The sequence below is a fragment of the Arvicanthis niloticus genome, chromosome 11 (genome assembly GCF_011762505.2).
Source record: "Arvicanthis niloticus isolate mArvNil1 chromosome 11, mArvNil1.pat.X, whole genome shotgun sequence".
Taxonomy (NCBI): domain Eukaryota; kingdom Metazoa; phylum Chordata; class Mammalia; order Rodentia; family Muridae; genus Arvicanthis; species Arvicanthis niloticus.
The window spans coordinates 16,798,347-16,823,709 of NC_047668.1; the positions used below are offsets into that span (position 1 = coordinate 16,798,347).

The 25,363-nt window shown below is 42.0% G+C and overlaps 1 protein-coding gene across 8 annotated transcripts in view; it reads left to right on the top strand.

The window, feature by feature from the left end:
- The first annotated feature begins 574 nt into the window (after positions 1-574).
- The window catches only part of Hectd1 (HECT domain E3 ubiquitin protein ligase 1), a 95,089-nt gene continuing 70,300 nt past the window's right edge, over positions 575-25,363 (top strand). For all 8 annotated transcript variants that reach the window (XM_034514353.2, XM_034514356.2, XM_034514354.2 and 5 more), the window contains exons 1-4: positions 575-719; positions 2,271-2,432; positions 22,461-22,695; positions 24,665-24,892. In XM_034514353.2, the coding sequence (XP_034370244.1) occupies positions 2,293-2,432; positions 22,461-22,695; positions 24,665-24,892 (603 nt within the window). In that variant the 5' untranslated portion in view covers positions 575-719; positions 2,271-2,292. The remainder of the gene's footprint in view (positions 720-2,270; positions 2,433-22,460; positions 22,696-24,664; positions 24,893-25,363) is intronic.

Genomic DNA, 25,363 nt, shown 5'->3' on the forward strand with positions numbered 1-25,363 from the left:
CGTCCCGGTAAACAGCTGGGTGACCCTCCTTACAAGTCCAGAGGAGGGGGTGACCTGAGGGCCGAGCGCCCGCGAGACGGTGGCCTCCGTTCCGCACGACTCCGGAGTGGCCCGCGCCGGACGAGACGGGCGGAGCGTGCGCGAACCAGCTGCTGGCGGCGCGCGCGGATTGACAGCGCGGCGCTTCGGGCGCCGGGAGGCCAGGCTGAGGAGAGCCGTAGCCGACCGCCGAGGGAGCCCGGCGCCCCCCGTCGTCGCCCCGTGCCTCGGGCCGGCCTCCGCAGCGCCCCAGGTGGCCGCGGGCAGGGCGTCCGGGAGGCGTTCGCTCCGCCTCCGCCGGCGCGGCCTTCACCAGCCTCCCCGCCCGGCGCTCGGCCGACCCTTCTCCTGCCCCCGCCCGGCTGGCGATGGACGCGGCCTCTCCCCGCTGCCGCCGGCAGCTCCGCGCGGACCTGGCTTTGAACCGCAGGGTCTGAAGAGCCGCGTGCTGGGGTCGGGACCCGTGCTGCCTGCCGCCGCTCGGGGGAACCTCTCGCTTCCTTGTCACCGGGTCCCCGCGGAGGAAGGGGAGGGACGAGACACGGCTTTTCCTGTGCCGCCTGCCTGGCTCGACCTGCGCGGCCTGCGGTTTCCTAGGAACTCGAGGGCCGCGGCCGGGCCAGGCTCTGCCCGCGGCCTGCTTGGAGCTGGACCGGAGCTGTTTGGTACGGCGAGCCAGGGTAAGAGCCTGCGGTAAGGGTAGGCGGGGGCGCTGGGCGCCGTCGGCAGGCTGGGCCTGCGCGAGGATCCGGGCCGCCGAGTCCGGCGGCGGGCGCGGAGCTGGACCCCGGCGCGGTAGGTCGGTCGTCCGTCGTCGCCTCTGCGTCTCGGGCCCTTTGTTCCCCTCCCTGGGCCCTACGGGGCTTGGCCTGCTGGCTCCGGAGCTCCGGCTCCGCTCCCCTTGTCCTTGGTAAGGCTCAGCCGCCCGGCGGGGACCGGGGATGTCCCGCTGGGCCTCCGAGTTCCGGGAGACCCGCACCCCGGCCGCTCGGCGGCTTCCTCTCGAGCTCGCAGGCTTGCTGCTTCTCTAGAACTTCGCCCTCCTCCTCCCAGAGGCTGGTAGCTAACTTCGCCAGGTTGGGTGTCAGTGTCGCGGCTCCGGCCTTGGTCAGGCCAAGGACGATGGGGCAGCCCCGCCGGGCGCGGCCGATGGGTGCCCACTGTGACCCGCCTCTAGGTTCCCACACCGGCAGGTGGATTGCGTGGGACCCAGAGCTGTCCTTTGGTCAGGCACCTAGAAGCTTTTGTAATGACTTGCCTGCCTAGACTACTTCTCGATTTTTTTTTTTAAAATAAAAACTAAGTGCTCCATCCTGTGGGAACCGAGAAAGAATGTCATTGAGTGTGTGTATGTGTGTGTGTGTGTGGGGGGGGAGGGGGGATGGGTAACCTGTTAGTTGCATTTACTTTAGCATCAAAAACAAAAAAAAAAAAAAAAAAAAAAAAAAAGTTTTAAGAACATTTGCCAAGATTGCCAGAAGTTCTTATCAGTATTTCCCCGAATAGGCAGATTTCTTATCTAATTACTGTTTGTATTTGGACATAATTTAGGAATAAGTTTGAGAATTCAAAATTTGTGAGAAGAGAAATTCAGTTCGAAGGGGAATTGAATCGGAAAGTGTGGTCTTTAAAACTGCTGGATCTGACCCGTATCTGAAGCCCCGATTTTTAGCGGGGCTTGGGGGGGAGGTTGCAGGGAGAAGTTCACTGGTAAAAGAACTTTTTTGTAGATGTTCTTTGCCTTTTGGCATAGACATTGGTGATAACAGTATTGGGATCCAAAACTTGTTTCATAGTGTTTGACCAAGACAGCTCTGGTTTCTAGTTAACTAGCAACCTAATCAGCGTATATTCCTGTGTTAAACTGTTTTGTGTTTATTGTATGTGCATTAAACCCAAGAAGTAGAGGGAAGTCCAAAACTGCTGCATATATAGTATACTTTCTGAAGTAACACTTTGCAGTTTGGAAGTTTTTTTAAAAAAAATCATGTTTATTTGTTTATTTTGTGTGAGTGCATATGTATGCGTGTGCATGTCACAGTGCAATATGGAAATCAGAGAATAGCTATGTGTATATATATACACACATACACAAACACACACACACACACGTGTATCTGTGTGTGTGTTTATCTTGAGGACCTTACAGAAACTTGTTTCTGGCAGATGTACAAGAAAAAAGTCTATGCACAGCAAATGTTTGAAAAACCCTTTTCCATTTTTCAATTCAGGCAAAGGGGCATTTTAAAGACCATGGCAGATGTGGATCCTGATACGCTGCTGGAATGGCTGCAGATGGGACAGGGAGATGAAAGGGACATGCAGCTAATAGCCCTGGAACAGCTATGCATGCTGCTTTTGATGTCTGACAATGTGGATCGGTGTTTTGAAACGTAAGTGCATTCCTCCATCACCTTCCTCTAGGGCCACTGTGCTGACATCTGTTTCCAGCCATTTGCTGACTTCAGTTTGTGTGAAAACTTTGCTAGGGAACTTTAACATATCCCTTTAGACATTTCTGCAGTTGTCTGTGGATAATGGAACCCTAGTAATGATAATCATGATTATGTAAATACATATTTGTTCCGTGAGTATGGATTAGACTAATACCCATAGCTTGGTTGAGTCAGTTATGAACCATCTCATAAATTAAAAAGATTATAAATGTTTATCTTCTTTAAATCTGTTTCTATATTATTTGACTTGGAGAATAAAATTAGAACTGTCTGTTTTTTTGGTTTTCACATGTCATTGCTTTTGTTAAAATAACTTTCCTGTTTATAACATTTCATTTTGGATGATAAATATATATATATTAATTAATTATACTTTTTGAAGTCAGAAGCTTTGAAGTCATGTGTGTGTGTGCACGTATGTGTCATGGTGTGCGTGTGGAAGTCAGGGCAGCTCTTGAACTCAGGTCATCAGACTTCATGGTAAGTACCTTTACCCCTTGAGCCATCTTACCACCCACATTTGGAGAGTTTTAAACAGTTGTATTCAGAGGTGATACTAGAGACTGCATAGAAAGATAAAAGGAAAGTCTCAGCTGGCTCGGTCACTTCAGCCGTGCTTTCCTCTTGTGTGAATTTGATTCAGTAAAGGAATAAACTTTATTCTTCTGAGTTCATTTATATTTATAGTTGCGAATTCCAATACGTCATTAAAACCTTTTATATCTGCTTTAATGCTATTTAAAGGTAATTAAAAAATACTTGAGATATTGGCTTAAAGCTTGGTGTAATTAATGCCTTTGAGGTGGAAATAGACTATATTACTTGCTAAATCTACATGGTTTTTTTCTTGATTTTTAAGTAATATTTTGTATTTTTGTTAAAACAGTATTATTTTAGCTGGCTATGGCTCATGCCTTTAATCTCAGCATTTGGGATGAGGAGATGGAAGGAGCAGTAGTTAAAGGTCGTTCTTGGCCACACAGTATGGTCTCGGCCACGCTGAGCCAGATGAGACCTAGTCTCAAACAAAACAAAGCAAAACAAAACAAAACAAATCAAATCAAAGGAAAGGTACCTATGGAGGCCCTGGGTTCCGCGCTGGGAGCCTGTGTTGGAGAAGGTGAGAACAGCTCTGACAAGTGGTTCTCTAACTTCTCACATCTTCATATACACAGATTGATAAAAGTTCTTATGAACAAGCATCCACATCTCAGTGGTTTGCTTAATTCCTTTTGATCAGATTTCTTTTTTTTTTTTTGACGAATTATTTATTTTATGTATATGAATATACATAAAGAACTTCTTAAAAGGAAATTTTAACAATTGATTCTTATGGAAAATTTTACAACTAAACAAAACAGCTTTGTTACATTCTCTACTTTCCCTTCCATTCCTTTTTCATATTTCATGTAATGAAATTTAAAAGAAAAAGAAATTAAAATGATTTCAGATATGATGTACTATGTAAAGGATTAGGGATTTTTAAAAACTTTTAAAGATGTATTTATTTTTATTTTACTTTATTTAAATGAGAGTTTTGTCTGCCACGTGCACCGTGTGTGTGCCGGTGCCCTTGGAGGCCAGAAGAGGGCATCAGGTCTCCTGGAACGGGAGTTAAGTCAACTGTGAGCTGTCAGGTGCTGTTGAAAACTGAATCTGGGTGCTCTCCAAGAGCTCTTACTCACTGAGCCATCTCTGCAGCCCGGGATGTTGTCAGTTAGACTGGTTATCCTGCTTCATGTAACATGGCAGCTGTGTATTCAAAGCAGACGTCTGTTTACATTTTGTGACCTTTTCTAACTCCCCCTCTTACTAACCTTTGCTTCTCCATCTTTTAATTTTATTTAAAAATTTTTCTAAAATTGATGTATGATATGTTGTGATGTATGAGTGTATGTGTGTTTGCCTTTACTCAGTGTGTGTGGACAGCGAAGGCTAACTTACAGGACCTAGTTCTGTCCTCTCACTCTGCTCTGGAGATTGTTCTTAGGTAATTAGACTTTACCGCTGGCTGTTTCCTCTTTAAGTCTCGGCTTGTTTGTTATCACTCCATAGCTTTTTATTTTTCCCACAAGAAGTTATCTTGTTAGGCTGTGGTAGCACATGTCTTTAATCCCAGCACTTGGGAGGCAGAGGCAGGGGCAGGTAGATCTCTGAGTTCAAGGTCAGCCTGGTCTACAGAGTGAGTTCTAGATCAGCCAAGGTACACAGAGAAACCTTATCTTGCACACCCCCCCCCCCCACCCCCCAACACACACAAAGTTATCTTGTTGGTTTTGGTTATGGTATTATGGTCCTAGGTTCAAGTTGTTTTTATTAAAATTTATTTTTATTATATGTGTATGAATGTTTTGCTTGTATGTATGGACATGTGACTTGAAGTGGATGCCAGGTCCCCTGCAACTGGAGAGCTGCATGTGGGTGTGAGGAACCATGTGCATGCTGGGAATCAAACTTGGGTCCTCTGCAAGAGCAGCAGATGCTTTTAACCACTGAGCCATCTCTTTAGCCCCTAGGTTCAGCTTCTTGAACCTAGTCTGCTTGTCTGCTTAGCTTCTGAGAGAACCTTAGTTTGTTCCTTAAGCCTTAGTTTGTAAAATGACTGTTAGCTTATTTCAGTGGATTTCTTGTGGGGATTAATGGAGAGAATGTATGTGAAAAACTGTTTCAAGTGAAGAAGTGATATAATGCCTGATTTTGAATTACATTTTGGTACTTTTATTTCCTGAAACTAATGTGAGAGTCTTTCTTGTTTTGAGACAGGTTCTCATGTAACCTGGGCTGGCCTAAAATTTGCTATCTAGCCAAGATGGCCTTGGATTCTCTTGCCTCCACCTGCTGGCATTGCTATCTTTTGTTTGTTTTTTGAGCCGGGGTATCACTCTGTAGTCCAGTGTGGCCTAGAGCTCATGCTGTAATGCAGGCTGCCTCCCAGCTCAAGGGGAACTGCCTGAGTGCTGGGATTCCAGTTTGTGCATCGCATCTGTCTCTCCTTCTGCCTCAGCTTCCTCAGTGCTGGAATTTCAGGCAGGAATCCCCCAAATCCAGCTTTTAAAATTTTTTAAAGTCAACAAATAGGGCAAATGAAATCAAGATGTATGTATGTGAATATACCAGAGGAAATCTTCTAGTTGGATTTTATAAGGTTAATAGTTTAGGTTATGTCTAATAAATTATATGTTCATGTGTTTGATACATTTTCCTTATTTGTTTGTATTGAAAGTGTGTCTTTGTTTAGTTAGGGCACAGAGTGCATGGCAAACCTCGGCCTTTGAGATGGGCTAGAGCTGAGTTCAGAATCCTGCCTTTCCTGCTCTCAGTAGTCATACTTTAAGCCTGATTCCTAATTCTTGTTGGGTTTTTATGAAAACCAAGTGAGATTTATTCCTGTGAAATGCTATCAGGTGCTTTTTGCATGATAGTTAAATGATTTCCCCCTTTGAATTGTTCCTGAATTTTTATGGTCTTGTTTTGACTGTCCTTTTGGAGTGAAAGGACATGCTTTTTGTGATGCGGTGCTTCTTAGTAATGCCTGAATTTACCAAGGCAGGAAAGTAAAATAAGTTGAGTTCATTTGTAATCACCATTAGCCTCACACATGTAATAGGAGTCATTAGATCCTGAGTGGTCTTTGAGAAAAGGATTTCACTGGGTTTGCTGGCTCACATCTATAATTCCAGTGTTTGGGAGGCTGAGGCAGGAGGATTATTATGATCTTGTAAGCAGCCCGGGGAACAGACTGAAACCCTGTTTCAAAAGACAAACAAAAAAGGAAGGGACTTGATTGAGGGCAATTGAGATTATAGGAGGACAAGACTTTTGGGAAGAAGTGGAATCCAGCCCAGGAGGGGGAGGGGCAGGGGCAGGGGCAGGGGCAGGGGCAGGGGCAGGGGCACTTGGCCTCATGGAGTAGGACTGGACTGCTGAGTCTGTGTGTATGATGCACAGGTGTTGGATTTTATATGGGAGTACCTGGAGGGCATTGGAATGCTGCCAATGAAGGTTATGATCGTCTTTTATATTTTTTCTTTCTGTGCTTCTGGGATCAAGTTCACCTGCCCAGTTCTTAAATTTGTCTTTTAAAATGATTACTTAAATCAGGTATGATAGAACATACCTGTAACCTAACACTCAGGCCAAGGCAAGACCTTGTCTCAAAAAAACAAGCCATAGGCTAGGGGTTGAACTCAGTCAACCTGAACACTTGCACGTGCCAGGCTTAGCGTTCAGTCTCTAGCACTGTGAAAGGCTCTCTGCTAAAGGATAGAGGCCGTGATTTGACCCCTGGAACTCACTGCAAGAGCAGACTAACTCACTGCAAGAGGAGACTGACTCCTGCAATTTATCCTTTGATTTCCACAATAGCATACATATCGCACACAGAAGTAAATAAATGTACGTAAGTATGAGACATCCCATAATGCAGCAGACCGCATACAGAAGCAAATAGGAGAGTAAGGTCTCTCCCATTAGGCACACTTCAGAGATTTATAAAGATGTTAATTACTGCCTTACTTCTGTTCTTCTCTCAAATGCGTTATTTGTTTATTTTTATTTTAACTCTATTTTTACAAGCTATGGTTAACATATAAGAAGGCTATCTTATTTTCAGTTTTGTTTATTTAGTGAAGCAGAGTTGGGGTGCTTTTTCTAATTTTTTAAAAATGACTTATTTATTTTTATTTTATGTGCATTAGTATTTTGCCAATGCATGTATGCCAGTGTGAAATGTCAGATCCCCTGAAGCTAGAGTTACAGACAGTTGTGAGCTGTCATGTGGGTGCTAGGGATTGAACCGGGGTCCTCTGGAAGAATAGAAGGTGCTCTTAACCGATAAGCCATCTCTCCAGACCCACTGTTTTTCTAATTTTTTATTATATTACATTTTATTACTATGTGTTATTTTTTGTGTGTGTGGATATGTATGTACATATGTATGTATGTATGTATGTATGAATGAATGCATGTGTTTGAGTGTATGGGCATACATGCTGGTCATGGTCAGAGGATGGTTTGCAAGGGGTTGTTCTATCATGTAAGTCTATTCAGCTAGCTTGCTATAAAAAGCTTTTTTTTTTTTTTTTTTTTTTTAAGTTACAAAAGAAAAAGAATAAAAGGGGGTTGGAGAGATGGCTCAGCGGTTAAGAGTACTAACTGCTCTTCCAGAGGTCCTGAGTTTAATTTTCAGCAACCACATGGTGGTTCACAACCATCTGTCATGGGATCTGACATGTCATCTGTCATGTATCTCTTCTGGTGACAACTGGTGGCAACAGTGTACTTATATAATAAATAAATCTTTAAAAATAAATCTTTAAAAAAAAGAAAAAAAATTTTTTTACTTATTTATTTTATATCCCATTCTCTGCCCCCCCATCACTCCCTCCCACAATCCTTCCTCCCATCCCCACCTTCTTCTCTGACCCCCCCCCCCATATGAAGTCTCTGTGAGACTAGGCACATTCTTTCCTACTGAGACTAGATGAGGCAGCCCAGCTAGAAGAACATATCTGACATATAGGCAACAATTTTTGAAATAGCCCCACCTCCCCACCCCCAATTGCTTAGGTCCAGCCAGTGTATGTTCTTTGGTTGGTGGTTCAGTCTCTGAGAGTCCCAAAGGTCCAGGTTAGTTGACTCTGTTGTCCTGCTGTGGCATTCCTATCCCCTTCAGAGCCTTCAATCCTTCCCCCTATTCTTCCATAAGTGTTTCCAAGCTCCATCCACTGTTTGGCTGTGAGTGACTATATCTGTCTGAGTCAGATGCTGGGTGGAGCCTGTCAGAGGACAGCATGCTCCTGTCTGCAAGCGAAGCAGAGTGTCATTAATAGTGGCGTAGATTGGTGCTTGCCCATGGGGTGGGTCTCAAGTTTGGCCAGTTATTGGTTGGCCATTCCTTCAGTCTCTGCCCTATCCTCCGTTCCTGCATTTCTTGTAGACAGGATAAATTTTGGGCCGAATGTTTTGTGGGTTCGTGTCTCTATACTCCACTGAGGTTCCTGCCTGGCTACAGGAGGTGGTTTCTTCAGGTTCCATATCCCCAATGCTGTGAGGCACAGCTAAGGACACCCTCTTTTTTTTTTTTTTTTTTTTTTTGGTGACAGGGTCTTACTATGTAGTCCTGCCTGGAACTCACTACATTCCAGGCTAGCCTCAAACTCAAGAAAGAGGTCTGTCTGCTCTGCCTCGTGAGTACTGGGAGAAAGGTGTGTGCTACCATACCTGGCCTAAAGACTTTTAGAATAGCAATTTTGAGCATGAGGGTTAGCAGAAAGAAGGCATTTGTGAAGATACACCTAGAGCTTGGAAATAGACTTCTCAAAGAGAGTTACAGTTTGTTAAAAAGACATGTGTGCATGTGTGGGTACTTATGGAGGCCCTTAGGGGCCATCCAGATTTTTAATGTAAGCTTTATTATTGGGAGTAAGTGTGTATGGCAGGGGCTGTACCTGCACCTGCCATGGCCTGAATTTACCGGTCAGAGGACAGTTTTACGGAGCTGTTTGTCTTCTGGCTTTATGTGGGTTCTGGGGATTAACCTCAGGTCGTGGGGTGGGGGGAGGCAGGCTCCTTTACCAAATGAACCATCTCTTCTGCCCCACGCATTCTGTGTTGAGACAAGTTCTCCCAGTGGAACAGGAGGCCTGCCAGACTAAGCTGGCTTACCACATCTCTACCTTAACAGTCCTGGGAATACAAACCATGACACATGCCCAGCTTTTGTTTTTTTTGTGTTTTTTTTCTTTTTTAGTTAAGAAAAATTTTATTTTGTGTGTTCGTGTGTGTGTGTGTATGTTTGTGTGTGTGTGCATGTATGTATCTGTGTTGCAAATGGACATATCAGAATAGTTTTCTGGAGTTGGTTCTGTTCTACCACATAGGACTCAGGAATCAAACTCAGATTCTCAGGCCATTTTAAAATTTACAGATATGTGTGTCTGAGTGTGGGTATGGGGGTATAAGTGCGGGTGCTCTCAGAGGACAGAGGTGTTAGAGCCCCTAGAGCAGGAGTTACAGACAGTTGAAAGCTGTCTGATGTGACAGAGGAACCAAACTCTGGTCCTCTACAAGAGAAGCAAATGTTCTTAAACATTGAGTCATTTCTCTAGCCCTTAAAAGACATTTTAACAAATTTTAAGCATGGATGGTCTAGAAAAGAATGAGATATGCATCATAGTGGAAGTGGCACACACCTTTAATCCCATCACTTGGGAAGCAGAGGCAGGTAGATCTCTGTGAGTTCAAGGCTAGCCTGGTATATAGATTGAGGTCCAAGACAGCCATGACTACACAATGAAACCCTGTCTCAGGAAAAAAAAAGAGTGAGACATATATAAGTGTGGGAATCTCATGCTGGAGAGTTGCCAGGGGTTATTATAAACTGTAAGTACATTTCTAAATTCCCCAGATTCATCTGATTATAGCTGGAATCATCGGTGTAAACCATGTGTGGCTTCTGTGGAGCTGAAGATTGGACTTAGGGTTTTGTGCATTCCAGGCAGGAGGCCTACCAACTGAGCTATGGCTCCAGCTTTCCAGCCCCTTTTAACAAACATGGTATGTGAAGACAGTCTTACACTTACTGGTTAGGCTGGCCATGAATTTACTCTAGCCCAAGCAGGCTTTGAACTTGGTGATCCTTCTACTTTAGCCTCCCAAAGCAGGATTGCAGGCTTGAACCATCAGACCTGTGTGACGTGGCTTATATGTTACGAGAATGACTCCCTTATTTTTAATTTTATAAAATCTTCCATTGGTCATGTAGAAAATACTTTTCGCTGGGTTATACAGATATTTTAAATGTTGACATATTTCAATCTAACAGTGTAAAAAGCATACATTTGTTATTTATATCAAAAGCATTTTTATTAGGATGCTGTCAGCTTTTTGAGGCAAATATATTCTGTAATTTTCACTTGAAAGCTTGAATGTTTTTATAGTTGGTAATAAGCCCTGTATTAATTGTTTTACTTGCAGTAAAAAGTACGCTTCATTAATTTTTGAAAAAATATTTACCAGATATTTTTATTATATTTTATTGATTGATTGTGTGTGCGTGCGTATGTGCGTGCATGTGTGCATGCCTCTGTGTGTGTGTGTGTATGTGTGTTTGCCATAGTGAGTCTTGTTGTTTTACAATTTTTGGAGTCTATTCTTTTATTACATGAGTTATTGGGAATTGAACTCGGGTTATTAGGCTTGGGGGCAAGTTTCTTTGCTTGCTTAACCATCTTACAAACTATTTGCCAGATACTGAGCCTGTATACTTTGTTCTTTGAGTAAAAATTTTACCGCAAGAACACAGCCACTGGTTCGGCTCTTGGGCAGCTGAGCAGGCACTTTCGCTGACAAGCTATTTTTCTTCGCTTATGTGGAAGTGCTTTGTGCTTATTTCAGATTTTCTTTGTAGAATATTAAAAGGATTTATATCTGAAGGGTTCAGATTTAGTAAAGTTAATAATTTTGTTGCTTCATCAGAGTTGTTTTTTGAGATTGGCCTTCATTTCTATGTTAGTTCCTACAGTGAAGGATACAGTTACTAATATTAACTGTCTTCATCAGGGTAAAGCACTGGCAGTTGCTTGTTTGTTTGGTTGTTTGTTTTAAAGACAGGTTCTCACTGTGTAGCCCTGGCTAGCCTGGAGCTCACTCTGTAGGTCAGGCTGAATTCACAGTGGTGTGCATGCCTGTGCCACCAGTTTTAGCAGTTTTATCCCGCCTTGCTCCTTCATCATCAGTGCACTTGTTTGCACAGAAACAGTGATTCAGGAAAACAAAGTGCAGTTTCATGGAGCCCTGGTGAGGTCAAGAGTGACGATTGAAAGGTGTCCTTTGTATTTCAGCATCGTTCTCAAGTGTACTGGTCATGAGGGCAGATTTGAATGGACTGAGGAGTCACTGGGAAATGAAGATGTGGAGATAGAACTTATGGAAAGCTTCTTTGAGTTGTAAGGAAAGGAGGTAGGTCAGAGGATAAATAATCCATAGTGTGAATTGCCCTTTGTCTAGGCAGTACTGCTGGTTTCAGTTCTGGGGTCAGACCTAGGGCCTTGTCCTAGGTAAGAGCTGTACACTGAGCCAGCCCTGAGCTTTAACTTCTAATGTTCACAGTGAGAGTCACCTGGGGCTCTTGCTAAATCAAGTATTCTGATTAAGTTGTCAGTATTCCTTTTTTTTTTTACTTTTATTTTATATATGTGAGTGTTTTGCCTGCATGTAGATCTGTGTACCGAGTGTGTGTGTGTGTGTGTGTGTGTGTGTGTGTGTGTGTGTGTGTGTATGTATAGTGTTCTTAGTGGCCAGAGAGAACATTGGATTCCCTGGAACTGAATTTACAGACACTTATGAGTCCCCACATGGGTGCTAGGAATTAAGCCTGGCTTCTCTAGAAGCATCAAGGGCTTTCAGCCACTGAACCATCTCTCTAGGCCTGCAGGTCTGTGTTCCTAATATGCTTCTAAGTAATGCAAAGACAGTTTGCCAGAAAATTCCACATACCTGTAATCCCAGTATTTGAGAGGCCAAGGCAAAAGGATCACCAAGAGTTTGAGGCCAGCCAGGACTATGCAGCACGTCTGGCTCAAAAACAAACAAACAAACAAACAAACAACAAACAAAAAAGCTATTGGGTGGCAAATCTCAGATGTACTGGTTAAAGATAGTTATAGAAAAAGGTAAACAGACTAGGTTCAGTGGTGAGATGGTGAACCCATTTAGTCTGGCCTGTATTTTCTCTCTGAGGTAGGAGTTACAGGACTGTTTATATCTAGGATTGGTCTGGGAAATGATTATACTCATGTAGTGACTAGTGGCTGGCTTCCTGACTGCTGAGCCCTCCCTAAGCTAACCAGAGTTATAGACTTAAAATACTATCATTGGCCTTTAGAGAATCTTTCTTCTTTTTAAAGTTAGTAGGTCAATCTAAAGACTACTTCTGTAGTCTCATGTGTGTGACTACTGTTTAATATACTTACTATGAATTTTTCACTGGATTATTGCCCCTTACCCCCTCCCTTGGCACATAAATATTTAAATGCAAGTGCTGATTGAATTGTAGACATTCTTTTTTTTTTTTTTTTTTCTGAGACAGGGTTTCTCTGTGTAGCCCTGGCTGTCCTGGAACTCACTCTGTGGACCAGGCTGGCCTCGAACTCAGAGCTCCGCCTGCCTCTGGCTCTCCTCACTTACCCAACAGGGAGTGAAGTTATTTTGTTCCCTTCAATACTATTCCTCAACTATATAGCTTGTTGAGGCCAGCCTGCATACACTGTGGACCTTGTCTCTAAATACCCACACTAAAGGATAGTGAAGAAACCAAATTCAGCCGGGCAGTGGTGGCGCACGCCTTTAATCCCAGCACTTGGGAGGCAGAGGCAGGTGGATTTCTGAGTTCGAGGCCAGCCTGGTCTACAGAGTGAGTTCCAGGACAGCCAGAACTACACAGAGAAACACTGTGTTGAAAAACCAAAGGGGGGGGGGGGAAGAAGCCAAATTTATTATTTTTCAGTTAAAATTTTAAAAGTTTTTGCATTTATATAATTGTATTTTTAGTGTTTTCGTTCAAATATAATAATGGGTTTCATTGTTTTTTGTTTGTTTGTTTGTTTGTTTGTTTTTGTTTTTTTTGAGACAAGGTCTCTCTGTGTAGCCATGGCTATCCTGGAACTTTCTGTATAGACCAGGCTGGCCTCAAACTCACAGAGATCTGCCTGACTCCGCCTCGTGAGCTTTGAAGGTGTGTCTCACCAGGCCTGGCTCAGTCAAAGGGCTTAAATTATTTTAAGCTTATTAAGGAAAAATCAGAAGGAACTCTGGAAAGTGGGAGGGATACCAACCAAGGGAGGAATAATGCTTCAGCTGCTGCCGCCTCTGCCTCCTCCTTCTTCTCCTCCTCTTCCTCCTCTTCCTGTTCCTCCTCCTCTTCCTCTTTCTCTGTTTTGGTTGTAAGTATAGCCTTTAATACCTGAGCCATCTTTGTAGCCTGTATCCCTGTTTTTTGTTATTTACTTTTAATAAAGGAAGTAGCTCATAGACTGCTAAAAATATCTCCAAAGAAATCAGGTAGGAAGTTCCCTTAACAATGGTTTCAAAAGAAAAAACAAAAGCCTAGTAATAAAGCAAAGAGGTAGAAGACTTGTGAATTTACAAGGTAAAGTACTGATGACATGGGAAAGATGCTAGGAGCTGAAGAGCACCAACCACCATGCTGTGGACGGGCAGAGGGCTATTGTGAAAATGGCTGCAGTACTGGAAGTGACCTATAGGTGGAGTCAGTATTCAGAGCCATTAGTTCTTCATAGAGAAAAAGAGCTAAGAGCTAAAGTATTCCTACACAGAAGGAGCAAGGCTGCAGATGTATAGCACCCGAGTTTAAATTGTACTTCAGAGCCATGACGACAAACACAGCATGGTCTTTTTACGAAAACAGATGTGTAGACTATAGAGACCAGAGGACCCAGAAGTAAAGCTCCACAGTTCCAGTCTAATAGGAACAGATAAGAGGCCTTTATTAGACTGACTTATTGTAGTCTGGGTATTACAACAAGGCTTATCTTCACAGCAGACAGGGAGAGAACCAGGACCTACTTAGTTTCTTCAGCAGTCTCAGTCTGGTCCGAAGCCAGATTCCTGTGAAAGCACTGCTCTTCAGTTTGTTAGTGGGTCAGAGAAGCTGATGTTAGCAAAAAAAAAAAAAAAAAAAAAAAAAAAAAAAAAAAAAAAAAGGCAGTAGTAGAGACAGGTAGATGAGATGAATTGCCAGCACCAGGAAAGGCAACCTTCAGGCAGAAAGCAGAACCTTTCTCTTCTTTTTGACTTCTTTTTATCTAGTTGCTGTCAAAAAGTGGCACTAACATGAAAGGTAACTCTTCTTACTTTGCATACACTGATGAAGAAAGTCCCCTAACCGGTATGCACAGCAGTGTGTGCCTTAGTTGGTTCTAGGGCCTGTTAAGTTGATAACCAAGATGAACTATCCAAACAGCCTACTAATTTGTGACCCAGTTGTCAAAAACTTACATTGGAAAAAAGATGTTCTCTTTAATAAATGATGCTGGTAAATTGATTTTCAACATGTCGAAGAGTGAAAGTACATCCATCTTCCTTACTTTGAACAAAAGTCACTTCAAATGGATTATCAATCAGAAGGCCTGAAATTCTGAAGCTAATACCAATGGCATTCATCTGTTTGACGTTGTAGTGACTTTGTGATCTATAAATGCATTGAGCCACATTCATAACTACCAGCTGCATCAGGTCGCAGGGTGAACATACTTGTAATTGTTGGTAAACACTTAAAGGTATAGGCATAGGCAAGGACTTTCTGAAAAAAACTTTAAAAACTCAGGAAATAATTTCAAGAAATGGAATTGTATAAAAGTAAATCACTGTAAAGCAAAGGAATTGGTCACCACAGCCTAGAGAATGGGAGAAATTCTTTGCCAATTATAAATCTTAAAGGGGATTAGTATTTGGAACATAGAGTGGACTCACAGCCAGGCATGGTGGCATATTCCTATAATCCTAGTATTTGGAGGACTCAAGGTTATCCTTGGCTAGATTCATGGTGTGAGGACATCCTGAACTATATAGGAAACCCTGTTTCAAACAATACTAACCAACCAAACATAAAAACACAAACTGTCTAGCCAATAGGTGGACAGAAGAATTGGGCATGAAAAGCTGTACCTACAATCCCAACACTGGGAGGCTAAGATAGGAAGATCTTGAATTCAAGGTCAGCTTGCGCTCATAGTTAGACCCTGTCTCCAAAAAAACAAACCAAAACAAGAAAGCGAGAGTGGGAGAACTGCTTCCCCACTTAGTATAGAGCTGCAGCAGCCAAGGAGTGATGTTGATGGTGATAAGACAGACAAGTAGATAGTGGAACAGAAAGTAGTTCAGAGCCAGACACATGCATGTATGAGTAACTGTTTAGGAAAATAGTCTTATTTTGTATTTTCTGGAACAGAGTGTTTATGTACCACTGGATAGCCTGGAACTTGCTATAGCTAAGGATAACTTTGAATTCCCGATCCTCCTCTCTCTACCTCTGATTGCTGGGATTACAGGGTGCTGCCAGTGCATTAGTTCTGGAGAACTTATTCTGACAATGAACCAAAGACAGCTGAGCGGGAAAAGAATAATTCCCCCGTCTCCTGGTACCGAGAATGAAACCCAGGGCCTTGCACGCATTCAGCACTCCATCACTGAGCTGTTCCACTAAGGCTGTTCCACGGAACTGAGACATTATGCTGGGCAGTGGGAGTGTATGCATTTAATCACAGCACTCAAGAGGTAGAAGATCTCTGTGAGTTCGAGGCCAACCTGGTTCTGGGACAGGGCTACACAAAGAAATCCTGTCTCAAAAAACAAACAAATAAACAAAAATAAATAAAATTTGCATCATACAATGTATAAAAATAAATATAAAATTATAGACATAAATGTATAACACAAAAGCAATAAGACTAAAAGAACATGTAAGATGGGCTGGAGAGATGGCTCAGTAGTTAAGAGCACTGACTGCTCTTCCAGAGGTCCTGAGTACAATTCCCAGCAACCACATGGTGGCTCATAACCATCTGTAATGGGATCTGATGCCCTCTTCTAGTGTGTTTGAAGATAGCTACAGTGTACTCATATATATAAGATAAATAAATCTTAAAACAAAACAAAAAAGAACATGTAAGAGAACTTTCTGCTGTTGGGTTAGTAGGCAGATATTCCAGGCAACTAACAAAAGCACAGCCCATAAAAGAATAAATTCATTGTGTCTGAATATCTTCACTATTAATTGAGTTTCTTTAAACTACTTTAAAAAACAATTTTTGTTTTGTTTTTTGAGACAGGGTTTCTTTGTGTAGCCCTGGCTGTCCTGGAACTCTGTACACCAGGCTGACCTTGAACTCAAGGGATCCTCCTGGCCTCTGCCTTCTGGACGTTGTGTGGGATCAAAGACATGTGCCACTGCCTGGCTCACTTTTTAAAATTTGTGTGTGTGTGTGTGTTTGTGTGTGTGTGTGTGTTTCTTTTATGTTGGGGCCCTCGGGATTGAGCTCAGATCATTAGGCTTGGCATTCACCTGCTGAGCTATCTCACATTCCCATTTTAGTATTTTTATTTTATATGTGCATGTACACCTGTGCACCATGTATGTTCCTGACACCCAGGGAGCCCAGAAGAGAGTACCAGATCCTCGCTGGAAACCGGAGTTACAGATGGTTTTGAATTGCCATGTGGCTGCTGGGAATTGAACATAGGAATTGACCCTTGAGCTTCAAGTGTTCTTGACATCTGTCTAGCCTCCCAGGGTTCCTTTGTTAGTTCTTTCCTCTCTTCCACCATCTTTTAACCCTTCAGCTCCCGGGAGCTCTTTTAATTGGTCTGAGTTTTTAGCCATGTTTTGTCCCACTCTCCATTTCGCTATCTTGGCTGGTATTGACTGTTCTTATACTTGGACTGCCCTCAGGGTGAAGTGGTGAGAAAACGGGTGTGGGAGGGAACAAGAACACCTGATAACATGGTTTTTCTCAGGCTCTTTGGATCACAGGAGCCTTGTTCTGAGGTCCCAGGGATTTTGAAGCATGTGCTGAAGCCAGCTCTGGGGCCACATTAGGAGCCCCAAGGAATCGCCCCACATTTCCCTTTTCTTCTCAGTTCTGTTGTGTGCTTCTGCTACACAGTTTTGGTATGTGGCTTTGCTATGGTATGTTAGCTCTCTAAAGCTATGACAAAATTTTTAAGAACTACTTAAAAGGAAAGATTCCTTTCAGTTCATGGTTTTAAGTGTTTCAGTATGTATTCATTTGGCTTTACTGCTTTAGGGTGTTTGGCAGGGTTCCTGGACTAGAGCAGAGCCATTCACTGTGTGACAGCCTGGAAGCGGAAAGGAGAGGACTGGAGCCCTTCTATCCTGCCGTTGCCTGCCGTGGATGACCCAGCTTTCTCCACCAGGCCTTAGCTCCCTCCCAAAGACTGCTTATTACTGACACAGCTCTGCAGTCTGCTTTGAACACATGAACCTCTGGGGGACATTCAGATCTAAGCTACAAGCAGAGGCCAGAGTGTGAGAGAGAAGAGAAAGGGGAGGATGGGATGGTTCAGTGGTTAGGAATGTGTACTGCTCTTGCAAGGAACAGGCATTCTAGCTCAGTTCCCATTTCCCCCACTGAGTGACTCAATACTATGTGTAAATCCAGCCTTATGAGATATATACACATACTACATTATATTATTATATTATTGTTAAAAGATGTATTTATTCATTTAATACATGTAAGTATACTGTTGCTGTCTTCAGACACACACCAGAAGAGGGCATCGGATCCCATTACAGATGGTCTGTGAGCCACCATGTGGTTGCTGGGAGTTGAACTCAGGACCTCTGGAAGAACAGTCAATGCTCTTAAGTGCTGAGCCACCTCTCCAGCCCACATTAAATTATTTTTAAAGAAAGAAAAGAAAGGTTGAATTCTACCTTTGTAGTGTTATTATTTATGTTCTGACCTCTATTCTAGTATGTCTCCTGTTGGATACTGTTTCGGAGTCTTTGACTGATAAGTTTTGTGGATGTGAAGGCTGTAATAAGTTTACACTATTGATAGCCATCAATGTTTAAATTTATTTTTTGTGACAGATAGAAACTTTTTGACTTAAGATGGTGTTAGAGCCCAGTAAATTTCTTGTTAGTTGAATATAGAAATACATTTAAGACATCTAAACTACTGGAAATCATAGTTCAGCAAAGAGATTGTTGGGAATGTGAATTTTTGATGATATACAAGTAAGCACGTCAGCGTGAAAAGTCACTCAGCAAGGCAATCTGTTTGCAAAAAGGGTATGTTGAACCCATACCAGCTAGCAAGTATGCATGGCCAAAATGACCTTTCTTTCTTTCTTTTTTTTTTTTTGGTTTTTCGAGCCAGGGTTTCTCTGTATAACCCTGGCTATCCTGGAACTCACTCTGTAGAAGACCAGGCTGGCCTCAAACTCAGAACTCCACCTGCCTCTGCCTCCCAAGTGCTGGGATTAAAGGCGTGCGCCACCACTGCCTGGCTGTTTTTTTATTTCTGACTTAGGTGATCATTGTCTCATTTTATTGGTGGCAGATTACTTTGCAATATGATGTAAACTGGCAGATTGTCACAAAAGAAAGGGAGAGATCCCTTGTTGGGCTGACTACCTTTGATAGACAGGATACACTGTATGGAGTGGGTTGTTTACCCTCATGATATTGTGGCTGCCTGGTAGCTACTGTGGCAGGCTGCCACTGCAAATCATGAGAGGATATTTGTAGCCCAGGAAAAGGTCAGCATTCAAAAATTGCGTTAGGCTTTTTCATGTATTGCTTTCATTCCATTGTGGTCACAATGTTTTGTTTCTTGAGACAGCAATTTCTTTGTTTTGTTTTGTTTTTGTTTTTCGAGACAGGGTTTCTCCGTGCAGTTCGAGGCCAGCCTGGTCTATAGAGTGAGTTCCAGGACAGCGTGGGCTACACAGAGAAACCCTGTCTGGAAAAAACAGCAGCAGTAAAAACAAAGAAACAAAAACAACAACAACAAAGAAACAAAAAACAACAACAACAACAAAAAAGGAACATTAGAATGGACAAGCTAGGGGCAAAAATGATGTGGTGATACTTATTGCAGACAGTTGGGGAGTTTTAGGTACAGTAGACATTCAACATTGATGTCATAAACTTACAGTGAGGTCAGTTTTCCTGATTAAGCAAACTTTTTAAAGTATATTTTTAGCAGTGGGTTCAGACCACAGAAGGTGAATTGTGGTTGTAGTCAGGAAGTAAGGGATGATATCTGAAGGGTTTGCTTGTTTGTGGATAGTATTCAAGTATTATACGACTAATAATACAGCTGAAGTTTAATTATCTGTCAACAACCAGGGGCTTTTCTAAAACGAGGGCAAGAAATTTCCTCACCACTTTATGCAACCCAGTAAAATTAAATAAAGAAAGAAACCTAAGAAAGGATCCGTCAGCCAAGGACTGATGAGCCAGTAAGAATCTTCTGCAGAGGTGGTTTAAAATCGGGAAGTCAAGCCGAGTGCATCAGGGAGGAATATGCATTACTTACTTGCTTTACGTTTGTATGATTTTAAACTAACAGAACTATAGTCCTTTCAGCTAGTCTGTATGAGATGGCTCCATGGTTAGGAGCACTGGATCTATTCCAGAGGATATTACTTCAATTCCCAACAGCCACATGGCAGCTCATAACCATCTATAACTCTACTTACAGGGGCTCCAACACTCTTCTGGCCTCCATGAACATAACTTTAAAAATGTTAGTGGTGTGTGTGTGTGTGTGTGTGTGTGTGTGTGTGTGTCTGTGTCTGTGTGTGTCTGTGTGTGTGTGTCTGTGTGTGTGTGTGTGTCTGTGTGTGTATGTGTGTGTACACACGCAGGTTGACATAGAGAGTCTTCCCAGTCATTCTCTACCTTATTTTTTTGAGACACCTGATTGGCTAATCTGACTGGCCATGGAGCTCTGGGGTCCCCCTGGCCCTGTCTCTTCCTCTTCAGTGCTAGGTGGGATTATAGACACATGCCACTGGATCCACAGTCATAGCCTCATGCTTGTGTGGTAAGCACTTTGCCCACTGAGCCATCTCCTCAGTCTCCCAAATTAGTAATTTTACATGGATATGAATATACTCCTAATGCCTTAGTGTTGAAAAATAATAGTACCCAGTATAGTGGTGCATGCCTTTAATCCTAGTACTTGGGAGACAGAGGGAGATGGATCTCTTGAGTTCAAGGCCAGCCTAGTGTACAGATACAGTTCCAGGACAGTCAGAGCTACACAGAGAAACCCTGTTTCAGAGGAAGAAGAGGAGGAGGCAGAGACACAGAAACAGAGATGGAGATAGAAAGAAAAACATTTCCATGTTAAAAAAAAATCAATTATTCATCAGGTATTTTGTGCTTTCACTTAAAATTTCATGAGCAAAAAGCCTAGCTGAAGAATGCCCTGGAACCTTGGGATCTCAGCCCATGGTTAATTCCAGGCCAGCCTGGGCTATATAGTGAAACCTTGTCTCAGAAAACCAAAAGGGAAAACAAAGCATGCAAAGTAGATTTTCATTATAGTTGGCATAAAATAAACTGTATATTATGTAGAGCATCTTAGGTTTATTTTTATCTCAGAAACAAAGTTAATTAACCTACAAAAGTTATTAACACTACAATAAGTTTATGCTAAACATTTCTATTTCTTTTTGTTTTTTTTCTCCTGAAACAAGTAGTCCATGCATGCTTGGTACTGGCAGAGGTCAGAAGAGGGCATCAAATCCTTGAATTGGCGTTACCAGTGGTTGTGAGCCTCCATGTGGAAGCTAGGAGCTGAGCCTCAGTCCTCTGCCAGAACAAGTACTCTTAATAGCTGTGCCATCTCTCCAGCCCCGTAACATAGGGAATCTTACTGATACCTCACTGATTCTGGTTCTGGTTTTTCTTGTTAAAATTATTTTATTTTAGGTAAATGAGTTTTTGTCTACATGCATGCCTGTGTACCCTATGTGTATGTAAAGCCTGCCGAGTCCACAAGAGGACATTTGAACTGGAGTTCTGAGGTTGTCTCTGAGGTTACTGCTAAGTGAGCTCATCCTTTCTAGTTCTTTCTGAACTCTGGCTGGCTGGTTCAACTTAGCTGTTTTGGCCCAAACTCCTCTCTTAGCTGACTGATTTAATCTGACTTTTCTCAACTTCTCACTGAATTGCTCTGCCTGGCCTCAAACTAACTTTGACAGTCTGTTCTTATCTTGTGACTCCTTCTCATCTCCAGCTTGTTCTATCTTCATCAGTGTCTAGGTTGTTATTTCTGCAGCCTGTCTCTGTAAAACTGTTCTGTAGTAACTGCCTCTGAATGAATGGCCAGACTCCACTGCACTGCCCTTCTTCTCATTGACTGAGCCTGACTGACTAGAACTCAGAGATCCTCATGCCTCTCTGAATGCTGGGATGAAAGTCATGCACTACCATGCCCAGTCCTAGCTTTTCTTTACTTGATACTTGCTCTATACCTGGCTGGCCTTGAACTCAGAGATATCCTTGCCTCTGTCTCCTGGAATTAAATGTGTGTCTGTATTCCAATCAGATCACACAAACCTAAAAGGTCTTTGGATGTGATCCCTTGCCAGAGCAGCCATGTTGCTGGATTAAATTCTGCAGGTGCTGAGTTAACTTTAATGTTCAATTTCTCCTTTATGATAACCATGTAAAGTAGGTGTTATTTAGATACTGTCTTTTCTTTTCTAATGAGGAAATAGGCTTAGAAAGACTACAGAGCTGTTGTTTTCTGTTTTAACCCAGTTGTTGAGGTTTCAAAGAGGTGCTTGCTTATATAAAACATGAGCTGTGGCTGGTGAGATGGTTTAATGGAAAAGGTGTTTGTTGTCAAGCCTGGTGATCTCAGTTTGATCCCCTGGACCCACATGGTGGAAGCAGAGAACCGATTCCCACAAAATGTCTTCTGACCTTCAACCTCTGAGCTGTAGCATGTGTGCACCTAAATCCAGGAGGACACACACACACACACACACACACACACACACACACACACTCTGTGGCATCTGTACCTATATGCATATACACACACAATGTAGCACATGTGCACCTACGTGCACACACCCAGAGACAGACAACGTTGTAGCATGTGTGTGCCTGGATGCATATAGACATGCATTGTGGCATGTATGTACCTTCTTGCACGCATACACACTGTGGCACATGTGCACCTACTCACACATACACATACGCACACGCACTCATACCTGATCTTGAAATAAAGAGATATATTAAATGTTATATGCACTGGTTTTATTAGGTTTAAGGAACAGGGTATACTTAAATAATGTGGAAATACTACCTAATGTTTACATATAATATTGAAAATAATGTTAATATTTTGTCAAGTAATCCTAATTGCAATACGATTTCTTTCACTGTAGATGTCCACCTCGTACTTTCCTACCAGCTCTCTGCAAAATTTTCCTTGATGAAAGTGCTCCAGACAATGTCTTAGAGGTGACAGCCCGTGCCATAACGTACTACCTGGATGTATCTGCAGAATGCACCCGAAGGATTGTAGGGGTAGATGGAGCTATAAAAGCACTTTGTAATCGCTTGGTGGTAGTTGAACTTAACAACAGGACCAGCAGAGATTTAGCTGAACAGTGTGTAAAGGTAAGTAGTACTTATATTGTATATAGAATAAAAAGTACATTTTACTGAAAAGGTAAAATTCTGTCATCATTTTTCTTTGAGCGTGGTTGAGAACAGTGGAAGTGACAACCACTGTGGTATCAAAGGTTCCTTAAGTGTTGGGACATGAGATCTCTGATGACAGCCCTGGGTAGAGATGTGCTTCCTGCTTTGCTTCTGTGGGTTTCAGGCGGTGATTTCAGTTCTGGTAGTCACTAGCTCTTGAGAAGTTATCATGCTTTTACCCAGAGTAATTGTATATAAAAATAGTGACAAAGTTCACCATGACAAATAATACTAGCACTCAGTACAGGTAATCTTCTGAGCACTTTAAAGTCATCATGGTAGTTCTGTGAGTAGTACCATTAATATCATAGCTATTTTACAGATGCAAAAAATTTGTATAGCCCAGACTAGCCTAGAATTCACCAACTGAGTTACATCTCAGTTCCGTATTTGGGGTTTTTGAGACAAGGTTTTGCTATGTAGGCAGGCTGGCGTTGAACTCAAAAGATTCTTTGGCCTGCTGTTTCCAGGTATTGAGAATGTAGGTGTGCCCACTATATCCAACTAAGAGTTTCTCCCTACCCCTTCTTGTTCATGAACTAGCACTTTGAGCATTACTGCGAGTGCTCCACCAGTTGGGTTCTGTTTCTAGCCTGTTTAACCTGCAGTTGAAAGGATGGCACAGTTAGCATCTTATGTCCACTCAGATTTGCCAGGTAACAAGTTTTCTTTCCCTCCACTTGTTCTCCCCCCTAGCCTTCTCCCTGAACTCTTGAAAAATTAGCTGTGTTCATCACAACTCATATATAAATATTTTAACACATACATCCTAAGAATGATAATATTCTGTCAAACTACAATGTCATTATTCTATGTAAATCAAGTGAGTCTGTTATATACAGTATGCGGTTGGTAGACTTTGTTTTCCAAACATGTTTTTTTATTGACCTAAAAAAATACTCAGGGTTAAGTCTTACACTTGATATTACCTTTTTGTTTCTTTTCCTTATACACTGTCCTTTTTACAGAGTCCAGGACATTTATGTTTTATGGTGCTCTATATTCTCAGATTGGTTGTGATTAATTTCATTTTTTTTAAATTGTCTGTTTGGAAACTGGGTCTCACTGTGTTAGCCCTGCTGGTCTCACAGGCACAGAGAACTCCCTGCCTCTAAGTTTCTTCTGAAAACTTTATTTGCAAGATGCTATGCTGCTGCTTTGTTACATAATTCATATTTTGTAGCCTTAGAAGGTATATATTGCAAACTATTATTGGTAGTTTGCTACTTCAAAAACAACAACCAAGAATGCAAGATGACCACAAAAAACAAACCAAAAACCAAGAAGACCCAAAAAACCAATAACCAAAAAAAAGCCAAAGACCCTTGTTTGATTATTGATTCCAGTTCAGCCACCTTCCTGGCATAGACAGCTCCTAGAAAGAGTAGCAAAAGGTGAACTTCTTAAGCCCACTGAAGTCAGGTTTGTGTGTGTTTAACACTCCTGAAAACAACCAGGAAAACGGTCACCAGTGACATCACTTATTTAGAGCTCTAAGCTTGGATCTTGGTGAGGTTTGGTATATTGACTTACTTTATTCTTTTCTCTTTTCCCCAAATAGCTTAGGTTAGCATTGTACTTTCTTGCAGCCAAAGATGGTTTTGAGTTCCTAATCCTCCTACCTGAGTCTTTCAAGTGCTGGCATGACAGACTTGCATCACTCTACCTGGTTTATATCAGTTATTTTTTATTGATTATAGGTTGCATTTATAATACATTCTGTATATTGGGTTAAATAAAAATTGGGTTGATATAAAATTTAATTTCACATGTTTTACTGTTTGAATGAGGTTACTGAATTTGGAGCATTTGTTATGTTTTCTGTGATTCTGACAGGTTCAGTTTAGTGTTGCTGTCCTCTATTAATTTTGTGTCACTGTTGCAGGTGCTGGAGCTGATATGCACTCGTGAGTCTGGAGCAGTCTTTGAGGCTGGTGGTTTGAATTGTGTTCTCACCTTCATTCGTGACAGTGGACACCTGGTTCATAAAGATACATTGCACTCTGCAATGGCTGTGGTATCAAGACTCTGTGGCAAAATGGAACCTCAGGATTCATCTTTAGAAATTTGTGTAGAGTCTCTATCTAGTTTATTAAAACATGAAGATCATCAGGTAAGTAAATTGTTATTGTATACATTTATTTTTTCAAAAGGGACTTTTTAATGTTCCCTCTTTAGAATGTTAGATTTACCTATCTAATATTTCTACACTGTAAGCCTTTGGGAGGGCAGTGAAATGTATTATAAGGCAGGCATGCTGGTGCAGAGCTTTCATTCTAAGCATTCAAAAGACAAGCAGATCTCTGAGTCCAAGGCTGGCCTAGTCTACCTCCGAAGCTCTCAGGCCAGACAGAGTTACAGAATGAGGCACAATACAAAACATTTTATTATGAAAGTACTATATTTAAAATTTAAATGTTAGGGGAATGCTGTTTTTATAGCTGTACTTGTATTTAGTCATATTTTGTTAATTTAGTTTAATATTTACTGAAAACAATAGGCTAGATCTTACCAAAGTAAAATAACCTAGTATTTATATAATATTATTTGTAAGCTTTTTGTAAATCACCATGTTAAAAAACAA